Source organism: Malus sylvestris, chromosome 6, assembly GCF_916048215.2.
Source record: "Malus sylvestris chromosome 6, drMalSylv7.2, whole genome shotgun sequence".
NCBI classification, from domain to species: Eukaryota; Viridiplantae; Streptophyta; class Magnoliopsida; order Rosales; family Rosaceae; genus Malus; species Malus sylvestris.
The window spans coordinates 26,314,829-26,332,254 of record NC_062265.1 but is presented as its reverse complement, the minus strand read 5'-3'; the positions used below and the strand labels follow the sequence as shown (position 1 = coordinate 26,332,254).

The 17,426-nt window shown below is 33.8% G+C and overlaps 2 protein-coding genes and 1 pseudogene across 2 annotated transcripts in view; all 3 read left to right on the top strand.

Moving 5' to 3' along the window:
• Window positions 1–3,369: 3,369 nt before the first annotated feature.
• Window positions 3,370–3,812, top strand: LOC126626716 (mitochondrial import receptor subunit TOM7-2-like; annotated as a pseudogene).
• Window positions 3,813–5,965: 2,153 nt separating this feature from the next.
• Window positions 5,966–17,426, top strand: part of LOC126626712 (ethylene-responsive transcription factor ERF114-like) — a 29,689-nt gene continuing 18,228 nt past the window's right edge. Inside the window, exon 1 of the mRNA XM_050296107.1 lies at window positions 5,966–6,127. The gene's annotated coding sequence lies outside the window, so the exon portion shown is untranslated. The remainder of the gene's footprint in view (window positions 6,128–17,426) is intronic.
• LOC126626713 (ethylene-responsive transcription factor ERF114-like) lies at window positions 6,125–7,613 on the top strand. The gene is made up of 2 exons (XM_050296108.1): window positions 6,125–6,392; window positions 7,030–7,613. The coding sequence occupies exons 1-2, from the start codon at window positions 6,248–6,250 to the stop codon at window positions 7,524–7,526; spliced, it is 642 nt and encodes a 213-aa protein (XP_050152065.1). The 5' UTR covers window positions 6,125–6,247; the 3' UTR covers window positions 7,527–7,613.

Below are 17,426 nucleotides of genomic sequence, written 5' to 3'. Positions count from 1 at the left end.
TTATCGTCCGAACATCATAAGTGGAACTGCTCATTCTTTTTATCATCACCTAAGGGTCATATATGCAAAAAATTATTCAATTTGGAGATCTTTAACTTGGTCATTCATACGCATAAAACAAATGGACGGTTCATCATGAGAACATTACTTGTTACCAAAACTATTGATTGGTTTAACACGTATGGATGACTAAATGATCTCTAAATTGTATGATATTTTTTCTTCTTCATATATGTGATCTTTAGATGATAATAAAGAGAAGAGTAATGCTAAGGAGACTAAATTTGTGGACAAAACTTACAACCTAAATGACGTGTCACCAATATAAATGAGCATGTTTATCAAGGCTGAAGTAATAATCCAATTATCAACTTCCATGTCATTTAGTTTACAAAATTTTGTCGGCAAATTTAGTCTCCATATGTTCGGACGGTAATGTTAATCGAAAGTGGGGGGAGGGACACAAACATTATCCAAAAATTATTCAATTTGGAGATCTTTTAATCATTCATATGCATAAAACAAATGAATGATTCATCATGAGGATGCTACTTGTTACTAAAATTGTTGATTAGTTTAACACGTATGGATAACTAACGATCTCCAAATTGAATGATTTTTTTGTAGATATAATCTTTAACTAATGATAAAGAAAGTGAACGGTTCCATTTATGATGTTCGGATGGTAAAGGCTAAATCATAAATGGGAGGACAAACAAGTCCTTCATAGAGAGAGACTTATCCAAAAGGTAAATAAATAGACACAGTAATATTTATTATCATATATCAATTTACATAAATGAAAGAACCACGATACTTTCATATGCATATATTATGCTCGGACAGCATATTCAGATTTTTTTTTTAATGAGCATTTCGAATTTCTTATTAGTCTGAAAGCTCTCATATGAGCAATTTTTAAGGGATGCAAACATTCATCTTGACTGGAAACATGTAAATTTATATCCATATTTGCATCTTTAGAAAGTGGGCCCTGCAAGTTGAAGATAAAATAAGAAAGCTATTACGTAAATCAAGAGCGAAAATAAATGAGATACAAATTTACATATTCGATATTGGAGTGAAATAGAGACGCTAAATTTATAATGAAGCAAATTTCCACGCCAGGTTGGAAGGTTTTCAAGTTCCAACTGACTCTATTACTGTCAGGAAAAGAAAGATTTACATGGAATATAAACACCAAATAGCAAACAGATTCACCTTGTGACGCTAGGCTGGAAGGGTGTTTGAGTTCGAGGTCGAGCTGATCCTGTCGATGTCATCACTAGGAAACTAACAAGGAGCAAACTTTGAGCTCATTAGGATCGTAGATATATTTTTGGTTATACGAGAGAGGATCAGAATGCTCCTTGATCTCTTTCGTGTAGGCTAAAGCAAATTACTTCTCTTTCTGGTCAAAGTTTTCTGGTATGTCAACTTTAGAACATTAATTATTGATAGCTAGAGCCAATACCTTATGGGTGTGTTTGTTTGGCCTCATTAAGTAGGATTGGACTGAACTGGACTACTTCCTAGTGTAGTCCTATGTTTGGTCCGTGCTAGAACTAAGTTAAATGAGATTAAAGGGGATTCGCGTGGACTATCGGCCTCACTAGAAGTTCTTGGCAAGACCCTCCCCCGACCATGGGACTCGCTAAGACCATCTTTGCTTCGCTCTTTCCGCTTGGCGCTTGGTCCCTTCCGCTTCGCCCCTCCCATCGACTTATTTTTCCCCACAGCTTGCATAGAGACAAAGAGAGAAAAAGAGAAGAAGGACAAAAAGAAGAGCCGTAGAAAGAGGGCAAATGGGAAAAGGTTTTGTTATGGGCTACTGGGTGAGAAGAAGATGGAGGTCTGATTCTCCAATTTTCCTGTTTTTTATTTTATTTATGGGATTAATATGTTTGGATTCTGAGAAATCGTTCAACCCATTTCGCTAAGGTTCTAATCCTCTGTTTGTTTACACCTATTTGAAATTGCAGAATCTAGGGCAAGCAAGGACAGCGGTCATCGATGGATCTAAAGTCGAACTGGGTGACCTCGAAGATAACTTCATGGGTATGTTTAATTTTTGTTTTGGTGAAATGGGTATGTTTTGAATAGTTGTTTTCATGTTTGATTACTGTTTTTTCAGTGTTTTATGCATTTTGGTTGTCAGATTTTTGGTAGTTGATGAATCCAATGTTGGGAAATCGAAGGTGAACTGTGTTCGCCAATTTCTCCAAGAATTGCTTAAATTTAGCTTTGTATCTCGATTTTTCGATTGTGTTCTACCACAAAGATTGTCAATTTCGTGTGTAATTTTTTGTCAGTTTTGTCTGTAATTTTAGTTTTCTTGAGTCAGTAGTGGCTAAGTGGTACGAGCGGGTGGTAGGTGATTAGCGCCGTTGTAATTGTTTATGTACTTTGCAATGGCATTAGTCTGGTGTACTGAGCTGCAAATTTTTATTAGAAAAGTAGTATGAAAGACAGAATTGTGTGTCTCAGCATGCTCGTCTATTTCCTATCAAGTGTTCTTCCTAATGTTATTACTTTGTGAAATGATCAAATGAGGATTACTTCCTAGTCTGAGCAAACACCAAATTGGTGAACAGTACTGTTTTCATTATCCTGCTTCTTAGTCCGATATTGCACCAAACGCTTCACTAAGTTAGTCTAGCTTAGTCTAGTCTAAGCCAGTCCAGCTTAGTCCATGTAGCTAGTCCAGTCCGAGACAGTCTAGTGCAACAAACGCACCCAATAAAAAATCAAATTCCGGTTGAATTTGAGAATATCCACAAATAATAAACTTACTCCTAGAATCGAGTGTTTGACAAAATAGAAAATGATAAACATTATTTAAAGCAAGAGAAAATACTAAAATGCTTTAAATATTGTCATGGATTATGAATTGTATTCGGGTGCTACATGATCGTATGTGTTAGGGCTGCTTTGATATTGTTGTACTTTTAAAATAATTTTTTTTCTGTTGTATTGTGAGAATGATCAAATGTGTTAGGGCTTGTTTAGTAGTCAGATTAAAAGCTAGAATTAGTAAACGCGAGAAGTCAGAAAGAAAAAAAACTTTAAAGGCACTTGTATGCCCATAATATTATTTATATTTCAAAGAAAAGCATTACAAAACCTATTACTTTAGAAAGAAAAATACTGACTTGGTAATAAAGAAGGATTTTAATCCTAAGACCGTTCATTTAGCCTGAAATCGCTCAAAATCCATCTCCAATAAGAGCAACTCCACCTTTGCTAAGGCCCCCCCAGGGCTATTCACTATTTAATACACCCAGTGAACAGTAATTTCCCTTAATAAACAGTAACTGCCTTTTGCATCTCCACCCCTACACTGAATAGCCTGGCAATAGGTAATAAAATAATAGTAATTTTTTATTTATAAAAAAATACAAAATATTTATTTTAAGAAAAGTACAAATTAAAGATTAAAGATTAAAGATGCAAATTCCATTGCAAAGTTAATGCAGCTTCTCACATTTTAACTAGTCAAATTTTGACTAAAGTTTTCATCTTTAAAATAGTTTGCTCAATCAATTAACTAATCAAATCAAAACTCGCACAAACCCCAAAAGCAAATTTCAATGGCGTCGAGAATATCTCTGAAAAGCAAGGGCAAGACTCCGACGAAGCCCTCCAAGGGCTTGGAGGAGCGCTCGGTGGCTTAATCCTTCAAGGAGTGGAGCACGTGGGCCTTGAAGAAGGCCAAGGTCGTCACCCACTACGGCTTCATTCCCTTGGTCATCATCATCGGCATGAACTCAAAACCTAAGCCGTAACTTTCCCAACTTCTCATTCATGTCTGATCCGATCCCAGTCGGATCAACCAATTTTTGTGTTGGGTTTTCGGTATTGTCTCTAATGGGTTTTGTTCTATAAAATTTGGGGTTTCTGCTTCGTCGCCACAACCCATCCATTGTGAGACGACGATGTCGTTGAAGAACCATGAAGGTTGGGAGAGAGAAAGGGAAGTTCGGCCCGTCCAACATGTGGCTGACGTCAGCCTTGTGTCATATGCCATTTGGGCTCTCGGGCTGGCAACTCCTGCCGGGCCTCTCCCTCGGGCCCGCTCAGGCTCCATCGCCAACACACGCTGGACCAAGTTGCTCAAGCTTTCTGGCCCTGTTTGAGAGCCAGTCCACCGGGCTATTGCCCACAGTGGAACTGCTCTAAAAGAGCTAAATCCTAGTCAATATCCGATTAAATCCTTTATCACTGGGCCAAATGGGCATCACACTTGCCAAACATAGCAAGCCCAGTAGCCTAGGGCTACATTTTTTTATGGGTTCCACTTGCTTTTATTATTGTCTATCTCTTCTTGATTCGATTCTCCTTCTCTTCTCTCTTCTCTATTCTCTCTCTCTCTCTCTCTCTCTCGTCTAAGGATGATCAGGGAAGGGTTGGATGGAGTAATTTGGTGGTAATGTTTGGTGTCATTGTAGTGTTGAGTTGGGTGAGATTTGGTGGTGGTGGTGATGTTTGATTGTGTGAGATCTAGTGGTGGTGGTGGTGGTGTTTGATTGTGTGAGATCTTGTGGTGGTAGTGGTGTGAGGTAGAGATGATAAAAATATAGTTCATGTTGCATAATAAATTAATAATATATTAGATGGCTAAAATGTAGCCCCAAACTACATTTAGCTCTCATGACTGAAAATGGCCTAATAGATCAATTAAAGTCAGCCAAGTGGCTAGGTGAGCCTTTTTTTTCTTAAGTGAAGCTTAATTTAAGGTTTTTTTATATAGCCACTTAGTATTACAGTCTAGTGGTATTTCCTCTTCACTTGTACGTGAATGTCTTAGGTTCGATTCTCGTCAAAAGCGAATTTGAACCACATTCTTGCTAGCCCATTGTGAGGCTAAACCCACCTCCATCCCCCTTAGTGTAGATAATATCATTTGCATTTTGTGGGTAAAGCTTATGCCTTCCTTACATCTACTATATCCGCCTCTGACTTGTAGGCCTTTGTTGTCAGAAACTGGAATTTTCCTCTACACTCTCTATTTCTAGCCCCCTGAAATTAACAGATTTAGGGGAGGAAAACAACTTCATTACCGGTGGTATCTTCACGAAGATTGGAATATATTCAAAGTGTTCCAAACTAATTCTGACAAAAAAAAAATTCAAAGTATTCTGAATTTTTAAAGTTATTTACTCAAAATATGCATTTTGTAATCAAATTTTATATTTTATTGTTAGTTTTGGATACCTTTTGTTCATTATTTTTCTATTAAACATAAGAAAAAATGTGGGGCCCACAATTCACACATTATCATTTAATGGTCAAATTCACCGATTGACTAGCAAATGTATGACATTGCAACGAATTCGCAATTTGATGTATGTTATTGCAATGTTCAAAAAAATGAGGTATGAGTTTGTTATGTGACTCAAACTTGAGAGTGCAAAATGTAATTTACCCTAAAAAGAATAAGCATACTAGTATACCAAAAAAATTGAATTTATACGTAAATATATACCAAATATTAAGAATGAACAATAAATTGCATGTGCGAAAAAGCTCGAGAACCTTCATAAACATATATTATATGAATTTCCAAATTATGTTCCAACTTTTCGAGATTATTCGGATTCTAAAATTTCTTAATTTGAGATTGTGATCTGATGTGATCCGTTCCAATTTCAAAATTTTGAAACAGAAATTGAAAACTTTGTTTCCAATCCGATCCATACGAAACTCAGACCTAAACTAGCGTCACATTTGAGTAAGGGTTTGACTTCGAACGTCCAACTTGACAAATTTGCATATATTTGTATAGGAATGCGGTGTAAAGGAATAAAGAACAATAACTATTGAACTGAACTAAATTGAAATACACATATATATTGAATCAATAATGTTGGAGGACTAATGGATTCTTCAAACGTTCACACCACGATAACGAAATATGTATAAAGTCTAAATGTTCCTGTGGAAAACCCTATATCCCACCTATCTTCCTCCTCCTCTCATTTTTCTCCTCTCATCTCTTTCTTTTCTTTCCTTAATCTACTGTCTACTTTTCATGTACGTCGTAAAGCTAGAACGAATTTGAATCAGTTGTTGGTGTCCCTCTCGATTCTGACTCATATATATATAACGTCAAAATATTAATATCTAGGTTCATAAAGTGGATCGAAAACATGGGAAGAGGCTGCTGGCTTCGGTTGAATCGGAGGAGAAAGAGGAGGATCAAATCTTTCCTGTTTACTCGACTCGATCTCAGCAAGACACTTCTGCCATGGTTTCAGCTCTAGCTCAGGTGATTGGAAAAAATAGTGACCAAATTAATAACCCACTTGATCAAGTGCAAGGAATAAATCCATTAATCACCTCACAGTCCAGCCCTACAGAGACTCAATCTCAAACAGTACTTCAAGATCAAGGTATTATATTTTATATATTATCAACAATGAATTAATTTTCCTTTTGGTTCTCCGTTACAAAAATAACTTTTTGGTATATTTCCAGCATAACTACTTGATCTCCCTCATAAGGGATTTAGCGAGCTTCTGTATAACTAATCATATGGTTTTCGTCCACCCTTTAGTTGTGGATTGTGGCGTCCCTATTCTCCTACTGCTCACTCTTTATTTCTGGCATTGAGATTGGATGAAGAGGTTGTGCAGAAATCATTATCTTTATATGGTTATAGATTATCACTCTATCATTCCTTTCTCTAGTATAATGCTTCAACTTATTTGTTCATTTTTTCCTGATTTGAACTTTATACATATATTAGAAGAGATAAATACCCAAATGGTGCATATTAGGATTTCGTGACCCAAGAAGCGAGTATTGACTATGTTCAACTAACAAAAAGTGAAATGTTATAATATGTCAAATAACAATTGAGCACCACGGATAGGAATTGAACCTAACAAGAAGCGAGTTTTGACAATGTTCAACTAGCACGATCCTTCTAGCATTACTCAAACTTCGGTACTGTCTCCGCCTATGTATGAAATGATTCTTTTTCAGGTTTGATATTTTTGAGAAATTAATATATATGTTTGTGTGAAGGAAATTTGAGGAGACAACATTACAGAGGAGTGAGGCGGAGACCATCGGGAAAGTGGGCTGCTGAGATTCGTGACCCGGTGAAGGCAGCCCGAGTGTGGCTGGGCACTTTTGACACAGCTGAGGCTGCAGCACTAGCTTATGATAAAGCAGCACTCAACTTCAAAGGAAGCAAAGCTAAGCTAAACTTCCCTGAGAGAGTTCAAGGGATCTCTGAGTCAGGTTGCCTCACATTAATAACTACTGATCAACAAGACAGCTTGAACATTAATCCTCCTCAGCCTAATATTACTCGACCAACTTCTTCCAGTGTTTTCGATTGTACACAATATAATAATGTCACATCTTCTACATCCTTGTTGTCGTCGTCCTCCATGCCATCTCAACAAGCGGCAGAGCTCCTAAGCTTTTCGATGCAGTTCGGTTCTTCTTTTTCGAGTTCAAGTTCGGGTCCTCCGCATAAGTATAGGAAAGACTTTGACAGCAGTCACTCAAGATGATAAGAGTGAATTAATAGTTATGTTAACGGTAGGAGATCAGATTGAAAGATCGATTAAGGAGAGTAAAAGGCTCATATAATTTTGATGCATGTGTGCTTTTCTTTCCCTTTTTTGGTTTTGTTTAATTTCTTCTGGTCTAAAACAACTTCTTTCTTATATCAAATTAATTAAGTTCACTTCAGTTTGTATTTGATGACAACTAATTTGACAAGAAGCTAGATAAATTTTTCATGCATGTGTGCGCCACCCTGCGTATGGTATAAATTGAGAAGTTATTTCGTATATCAATTTTTAATTACATGCACACATCTGGACATAGTGTGCAGAATGGGAAAAAAATGTATATTTCGAGCATCATTGGAGCTTTCCACTCCTTTCCTAGATGTTATCAAGACGGAATAATGAAGTTAATTTGAGCGAGTATCAATAAGCTCATATATGAAGCATGCAAATTTTGGTGATAGAGAAAATTCCATGATGTATCAGAATGAAGTTTACTTAACCCAGCAAGCTTGCTAACTTAACTAAGAGAGAGTTAGGGTTTGTATACACACCTGGCGTAGAACATAATATGATAAACATTAATGCATAGCCCATATTGATATTAGGGCAAAATTTAGAGATCTGAACCTTGACAGATACGTTCATGGTTATATATATATATATATATATATATATATATATATATATATATATATATATTATTGTTTACTTAAAACCTAGACAGATCTTGATCAGTATACGCAAGAGAGTGAAATCGTGTGGACTAAATGGGGTGGTCATCGAATTCGGCTGTGGGTGACAGAAGCCTTGGAGTTTAAACACGACAGCTAAGTCTGAAAATTGCGGTTGTTTTGGCATCGATTTGAAATGCGTAGTTATTGATAACAATGGTCTCACACGTTTGTCGCTATCGATTCAGAGTAATATTATTTAGATACATAAAGTTGACGCATTTGTTTTTATAATATTCTCCAGTACAGGTGAATCTTGCGTCCAATTATATGGCTTACTACTTCATTAGGTGTGTGATTAACATGTGTGTTAGTTTTATATATTTAAATAAAAAATAATTATGCTATTAAATTTAGGAGAATGAACGATGCAATGCAATTACGTTAATCATCGTTGTTAAGACGTTCAGTTCCTATATCATATTAATAGAACTGCTCTACTAAGGTCCTAACTTTATGGACTTATAAGGTCCTTGTTCATATGAGCCATCAAATTAATTTTATAAGCTATCAACTTAAATAAAAGATTGGATGAAATTGGATGTGTAAAGTTATTAGGGTTTTATGCAATTGGATTTGCAGAGTTTAGATATTTCATAAGGAGACTAGGTTTTGCAGATGGAAGATATTCGACATGACGTGAAACCTTCTTTTCTTATTTTTTTATTTTTTTTATTTATTTTTTTGTTCTATCAATTAGTATTTTGTCTCTGAATAACAAAAATTATTTAATCTGAGGTTCATATAAAAAAGTACCTCATAGGTTCTTAAAATGAAAACCTTCGTCATGTTAAATATTATCTAAAGTCCATGGTGCCATATCCAAATTAATGGATCTATTCAAAAGTCAAAAGTAATAGTTTTATATCATCTTTGTGTTTCACTAATATTTTTCTCAATTTTCTTTTTGGGTCAGTGTTCAACTTGAACAGATGGATTCATATCTTAGCCAAGAACTGGCACTACCGAATACCTCCAATAATGGTATATGCCATGTCCAAAACATCATCTATAAAAAATTCCTAATTGAATATTGGGTGTGCATTAATATTCCTTGCACATTGATTTCAAACTAAGAGCAAAGTCTTATTAGTTATGACCCACCTTATTAAGAATTTTCGTCAAGAAATTATGCGCGTGAAACACACGTAATCTTCTTCTAAAAAATAAACAAAAACTACATTGATGCATAATATTCCTTGCACATTGATTTCAAACTAAGAGCAAAGTCTTATTAGTTATGACCCACCTTATTAAGAATTTTCGTCAAGAAATTATGCGCGTGAAACACACGTAATCTTCTTCTAAAAAATAAACAGAAACTACATTGATGCTTAATTTTGACGAAAATTCTCATTGAATTGGCTTCTAAATTCAATACTCCACATTATATCAAATTCAACGATCCAGAATTAAAACTCCAATTTATGTTTCTAACAAATGTCATGTATATGAATAATTTTAAATTTAAAAAAAGGAAAATTAGGTTCACATCCTACTTTTTGTTACTCCATTGATTAAAATCCTATTCATTTTCAATTTTTGATCAAGGTCCTTGGGTATTAATAACATTATTAATTTGAATAATAAAATATTTTTATTTTTAAATATATTCGTTTAGTGTTAAAATGTTACAATTAGTATATTTATATTATGGCTAAATTTTTTATCATATATTTTTATTTTTAGTTTGTACCTATTTTTAATTTGCAAATATTTTTTAATTTGTACCCATATATTAGTTTCTTTTTGTGCCCAATTTTTTAAAGTTTTATTTGTGTTTGTACCCATGTATATACCGTCACGTGACATTGTATATTTAATCAATGATAGAAAATTACATATGGTATATTTATGTTTTATGCCTAAACTTTGTATCATATATTTATATTTTTAGTTTGTACCCACTTTTAATTTGCAACATTTTTAAAAAAAATTGTAGTATTTTCTTTTTAGTTTTATTTTGTACCCATATATTAATTTCTTTTAGCACCTATATTTTTTAAAAATTCATTTGTACTCATAATTTTTTAATCTTTTATCTATACCCTAATTTATTTATAATGTACCCATTCTTCTTTATTAATGCACCACTTTGTTATATGTGAAATGTACCTATTTTTTTTGTAAAATGTACCTATTTTTTTAACACTATGGCTATATTCTTTTGCCATTTATTATTTCTTATTTTTACATAGTTTTTATCCATTTATTAAATTAAAATGTTTGAATTTTTTTTATTGTAACTGTTTCTAATAGTATTACAATGAGGGAAATCTCATAAAATATCAAACAATTAATGTTAAAATTATAAAAATATTAATATTAATAGTAATATAATGAAGTGTACAAAATCAAGGGACTTTGATCAAACTTTGAATACTATTAAGGTTTTAATCGAAAAATATTAAGGATTAAAAACCATATCCAAAGTATCATTTTAAAAAATATAAACGCAGGTTTTACTCGAAGTCAATGAAAAACACAGAAGAAAAGAAGACAAAAAGAGTAAGTTTTCCACTCCTCATATGAGTGGGGTGGGGAGATGACTGGTAAGTGGGCCGCAATTTTTTTTGGAGCCAAAAGAAATTTGATATTCGGCTGGCGTTGACTTGAGTTCCACTCTCCATGCCAACTGCCAAATATGAAAAGAATTTTCAATGTGATCGTCACATGGAATTGTATATCACGTGTTATTGTATAAATAATAGGATATGTATGTTAAAAAATTGATAATTTCAAAAATAAAATTTACCACCAGTTACATAAAAACATGTAATGTACTACCCGTATTCCTATCACAACTAAAAATTTCTTCCAAATATGGATCAACTATTTGACTTTTTGGTCCACTGCTTCTGTTCTGTCTGTGTTCGTTTTCATAGCCGACTCAACTTGTTTTGTCGGCTCCAAGCTTCAAACCTTTCGGCTTTCACATTTACTTTTTCTTTCATTTCACTCGTGTAAATGTAAATAGAATGATTGCCGCACACTTCGTTTCTCTTCTTGCACATTTTTGTTGAATTTTAGCTTTAAAATTTAATTAATTGAGAAAAAAGATTTTACTCACCCTTTTGAGTGATTCAACAAATAAAAAACTTTAGGGCTGGAATTACGAAGGGACGTGTATGGGGTAAAAATAGATGTCTTATGCATGCCCATGAAAAGTAATAAAAAAAGAAGGAAGATGAGTTCTCATTTCTTTTATCATTTAAAAGTTGTGTTAGATAAAACATTCGTGCACGATTTGGAATGAGAGAAAGAAGTGAAGAATCTTCTTTTCGACTTTGACTCTTAGTTGATTGGGGATGTTATGACCAGGCTGTTTAGTACACATATTTATAATTCTCATATTTTAACAAAAAATAAGGTAGTGTCACTAATGGGCTGGGTCAGTATCGGACTGGGTATTAAGCTAGGTCAGATTCAGTGCGACTTCAAGTTGGTGTCGGACCGGACCGGATTTTGGAGCACAATAACTACTTGTTTACTCTTCCTTTCTCTTCCACTACGCTAATTGTTGCACATAAATAGTTGAGAACATACAAAATGTTATTGCTTCAGTGGAGTTTTTCATAACGTAATACACTACTTGGTAGAGTTAGGAATTGGTAAACTTCGTATACTAGAATGAAAACAATGGGGGCACATAAAAAGCATGAAACAAAGGATTCGGATGACATTGAAACATTATATTTAGATGGTGTAACCACAGAGGTTTAATAACATATACAACATGAATACAATAGCATGACTTAGAATAAGACATAAATAAGAAGAGGAACATATTTTGTTTTTTCATCATTGCTTTCCTTGTCCTCCTTAGAGCTTTAGGACAGAATGCTAGAATAGGCTTTTTGCAGGCGGGTGCTGGCTTCATCCATGACCACCGACCATCGTTTTCCCGATAACATTGAACAGTATAGTTTAGATAATCTCTGATACAATATCAGAGCAGAATGACTAACTGTGCACCCCATCGTCTACATTCAAGCCTATCTTTCCAGCATTCATCAAATAATTATTTTTATATTTTTGGCTTCTCAATATCATATAGTTTAAATAGGTTATGTTTTTTTTTTTTTGGAACAAACGATAATATTTATACTAAGGGGGTGAGGAGTGAGTTAAGCTTCACAATGGGCTAGCAACAATGTGGTTCAAATTCATTTTTTGCGAGAATCAAACCCAATACCTCTTACTTACATGTGAAGAGGAATATCACTAGACCGTAGTACTTCATTAACCGTCTGACCTGTTAATAATTAAAAGAGTAATAATAAATTTATCATAAGTTTTATACTACGTTTGTATTATTACTTCTTGGTTTATACGTACATACAATTATCGTGATTTTACAACTAGGTAAAATATTTTTTCTCGCAATATTATATATATATATATATATATATATATATATATATATATATGTATTAATAAAATGGTTAAACATGCACAGCAATAATATCTATCTAGAAGTTATCTTGAGGTACAGTTTTTCTAATGTTGAAAGATGTCACAAAGTCAAATATCATCTTCTACTATTAAATAAGAATAATATATATGTAATAAAAGCCCATAGATTTGAAGTGATATGCATTACATCTCATATTTTATTGAAATTGATAAAATATTTTGACCACTTTCTTCTATTTTTCCCTTGACCAGCTTCTTCTTTCGGTGGGTATGTTCGAGCGAGTATATTTTCGTTCATGCAGATAAGTAGAAGTTGCAGTTAATTAGTACTACAGCTACCTAAAAATGCATAATCCACGGGCGAACAAAACACAAAAGTAGTACTCTCTTTAACTATATATATATACACTAGAACAATTTGGGTCTTTTACGACTTGAAATATACGGCGTACAGTACTGGCATGCCTTAAATGATATTATTCACGACATTTGTAAAGTTCATGTTGTAATACTTGCACATAATCTAGCATTCACGGCATCATTTTTGTGCAAGTCGTTAAATAAAAATATTTACGGCGTAATCGTTGTGTGTCATATTTGACAATTTACACGACGCATTTTCCTTCTCTTTTAAGGTATTACACTATGTCGTAAAGTGAATTTTTTTTATATATTTGGGTCCCTACCTTTTATGGCACAAATGATACGTCATAAATAATAGTTTCTAGCTTCTCGCCTAAACTTCCCCACTCTGCACCTAACAAAAAATGCATGGGAAATTATAGCACCAGAATGAAATATCAAACAAGTGAAATTCTAGACCATTCCACTTCACTTTCCCCCTTTCTTTCTCTCTGCCTTTCAGATTGCTCGTTTCTTTCACACCACCGTGACCCAACAGGATACCCAGATTTATTTACCCAAACAACAAACCCCTCTCTCTATCGCTTTGTCGCGGTCCATGGCCTTATCTCCACATCGCTTGTTGTCCACCACCTAAAATTCAAGAACCCAGGAGATCCATTCCGCCAAAACTCAAATAGACACCTAAATCTTCCTCTCCCAGACACACGAGACCGCCGTTTTTCTCCCAATGTTCTAAGGTTGAAGTTTTTTTTTTCAAATTTTTATTTTATTTTTATATAAATTTGGTTTTGAATTTACAGGTACTTTTCTCCAGCAGCCCCTCCACCTAAACATTCTCACTCCATAGCCTCCAATTTGGGTTTGATTTTTCTAAATCTATATGTATTTGTGTCTGGCTTTATTATTCTGTGATTGGGGATTCTTTAACTTGATTTATTATTATATATGGAGGACTTTTTAATCAGTTTTCTATTTGCTTTTTATTTTTCAGTATTTTTCTTTTTGCTGTGAATTTGTAGGATGAAATTATTTTTCTGGGATGCTTATGTTTTTCTTGCTGTTTAAAGGTAAAATCTTTATGGCTTGTTGCTTATACAAGTTAATAAGGAAGGTTTAGTAACTTTAGGATTCGTAGATGCTTTGAAATTGAACCACACATAATTGTTTAAGCTACCACTTTACACTCTGCAGTCAATTCCAAGAGCTATCATTTATGTTTTATGGAGAAGCAATTTTATTGTGTGAGGTTCTCTTTGAATCCAGAGCAGTGAGTGCTCTGTACTTGAGTAGTTTTAAAATTTAAAAACATAAGCTATTGTTTATTGGATATTAGGATATTAATGCTCTCAATTGTAATGTTCATCTTTTAGTTGCTCTGCATTGTAATCCTACATGTCCTGGAGGCTTATCTCCTCATGTTGCTTATGTATACCAATACTTGTATCACTCATATGAAAATCAATGAATCGATCGGTTTTTACTAATGATGGAACTTCTGCTTATTGGTTAAATTTGGTTTTTGGGATCACTATCTAATCCATAGTTTGTAATACAATTCAATATTTTTTGTCTTTTTTGTGTTTTTGGGCTTCTACATTTGGATCTTTCTGAATGTTTGGTTAATTCATTTTTTTATATTAATTTTCAAGTACAGGTTGGTACTTGGTTGCTTGACTTCTAACCCTTTTTGTAGATTTTCTAGTTTAAAGTTTCAATGTATATTTCATGTATATTTGTACAAGAGTGAGTCCGCGTATATATGAGAAGATAGAGGGAAAAGAGATGGGAAGGATGGCTGTAGCAAGCAACCGACAAGAAAGAAGAAGGCGTGTTGCCTACCTAAGACATTACCCCAATCAGTCTCCTCCCTTAAATCAAGGGAAATGTGATTTACATACCCTTACTCTAAAGATTACAATGAGCCTTACCCTAGAGATTCATCCTAGGGGTCACCTTGGTAGTAGACTCCATATGCAGCATTAGTAGATGCAGCATCACAACACTTTTATTGGCTCATATGAGGAATTGAGTATTTTGGGTTTCACTGTTTTTTTAGGAATGGTCTCTTCGTGTATGGTTAGGTCCACTAATATGGAAAAAATGGTCCAAAGATCCAAATAGCAAATAACTTTTGTGAATCCATTTATGTCCTATGCAGATTGATCATGCTATTCGTTAGATCACCACCTATATTTCCAAGTGCAGTGACAAATATATACAAGTTAAGTGATTTAATAACTTAAATAAGCGTTAATATCCCACCTTTAAGTGTATTGTAGGAAATGTATCAGCACTTTTTCTTTCTTGTTATAATGTTTTTTTTGTAAGTTATAAACTTATATATGCATTTGAACAATATTTGGGTTACCTAATATTTTTTATTGAGTGAAACAGTTTTTGATAGGTATGCTGGAATGGATTCCTTCCCAAATCTAGACCGGTAAGTAATGGCGCCCAATGAATTATCAAATATGAGGCACCAAGTATTTTAAAAATTTTAGACTAATATTAATCCAGACTATTCCAATTCAGTTTCCTCTGAAAGAGTTTTAATTATGATGTTGAGGATTTGTTAATTTTGCTCTCTCTCTGTATGATTTGGTTGGGATTGCAGAGTGACTTGGGTTTATTTGTATGCATGTCCCGGACCTCCAGGTCACATGGGGTACTCAGCAAGGTTCTACTTTTGCAAAGGAGATTGAGATTACAGACTTACATTGATATTGCAATTCAAATAATCTGTTTTGAAAATCCAAATAATATGTGAGTATGTAGTAGTAGTAGTAGTAGTAGTAGTAGAATAACACTGGGGTACAGCCTAGTACCATTTGAGTTTGTTGTAGTAGTAGTGTAGTACTTTGTTTAGTTTGTACTTTTGGATAAAAATGATAATTTGATTGAGTTCCTTTGGTACGATTTATATTCAATTATTTATTCTATTTCTTTTTACTACTTTTCAGGTAGCATTCAAGTCTTTGGTGAATTTTTAAATGGAGAGGTTGCAAATGCAGCGGTAATGAGTGGAAAAGTTTATACTTAATTTTATTATTAAAGTCTTTATCAATTTCTAAGTTAACATTTTGTTTTGACTAGCTCTTAACTTACCAACCGAGATCCCTTGACTAGCTAGAGTATCTTGGTTGGGCACTTTATCCGTTCCTAGGGCCAACTTTCCAAAGACGAAGTTGAGATAGGTTGGGAACTCTCTCTTTCTCTCCTTTTGTTTTAGTTCCCAAGAAAGTTGATTGGATTGAAGAAAATGGAACAAAAAGAAGTGAAAAAAAATTGAAATTTGTTGGTGCTTTTGCTGATGTTGAATTTGTAATATATTAAGACCCAAAAACTAGATAAATGGCTAACTTTGATGTAAATTGATAACAGCAAGCCACTAGGTCAAAAACAGTGAGTCTTACCTAAGAGTTTTGGGGTATATCATAATTGATAACCATATCCACTTATTGAATATCCAATCTTCTACTTGCCGTATCAATTCTTCATACATGAAATGTTAGAAGTCTCATTAATTTATCTACTCGCAAGTATATGATTTTTATGCAGGTTATAAGAAACAGTAAAACTGTAAAGGTATAAATTGTGTATATTTTAGTCATTTGATACATGTATGAGTGTAAAACAATAAAACCGTGAAGGCATAATTTGGGATTTAGGTTTGTATGACAATGATTAGGTTTTCTTTCAGTATCACTTTTCTTTCTTGAGATTAAATGTGCATTTCTACATATAGTAGTACAATAAATTTTCTTTTGCTCCATGTGCTTATGTCTATGCAAATAGAGATATCAATTAGTGTGGTTCAAGCATTAGGAGCAGTATTTCACTCTCCAAGGACTTCGTTTAGAGGTGTTCAAGGAAAAGTGAAGTCTTTCAAGTGACAAATTTCCTTGTTATTAGAGGCCTATTTGGTATTTCATGTGTAGTTTGATATTGACCTTGGCTATGTTCAACTTGTAATACATTTTGACAATATGATTATTTATGAAATTATTGTATTATAGTAAATGTGTAATTTTGTCGATTCTTTTATATATATAAAATTAAAATAATGTAAATTACTGTATGCAGAATCAGCAGTAATTGTTTATGCTAGTCTTCGTTTACGATGTACAATGTATGTCGTAATTGCTTTCATAGTATTACGACACTTCATTAATGTCGTATCTAATACCAATTAAGGCACACAAGGCATGCCTTAAAGAGCATTTACGACACTTCATTAACATCGTATCTAATACCAATTAAGGCGTGCAAGGCACGCCTTAAAGAGCATTTACGACGTATTTTGCGTAAATTATTCACTGCTACTAGAGAATGTCGTATTTAACAAAACATCTTTTATGATAGGGGCTTTTACTGCTTGGGGGCT

Bases quoted from the DNA above. Each gene is read 5' to 3' on its own strand.
- LOC126626713 (XM_050296108.1), top strand. From the start codon at position 6,248: ATGGTTTCAGCTCTAGCTCAGGTGATTGGAAAAAATAGTGACCAAATT. The intron at 6,393-7,029 runs GTATTATATTTT...GTTTGTGTGAAG, and splicing joins AACAGTACTTCAAGATCAAG to GAAATTTGAGGAGACAACAT.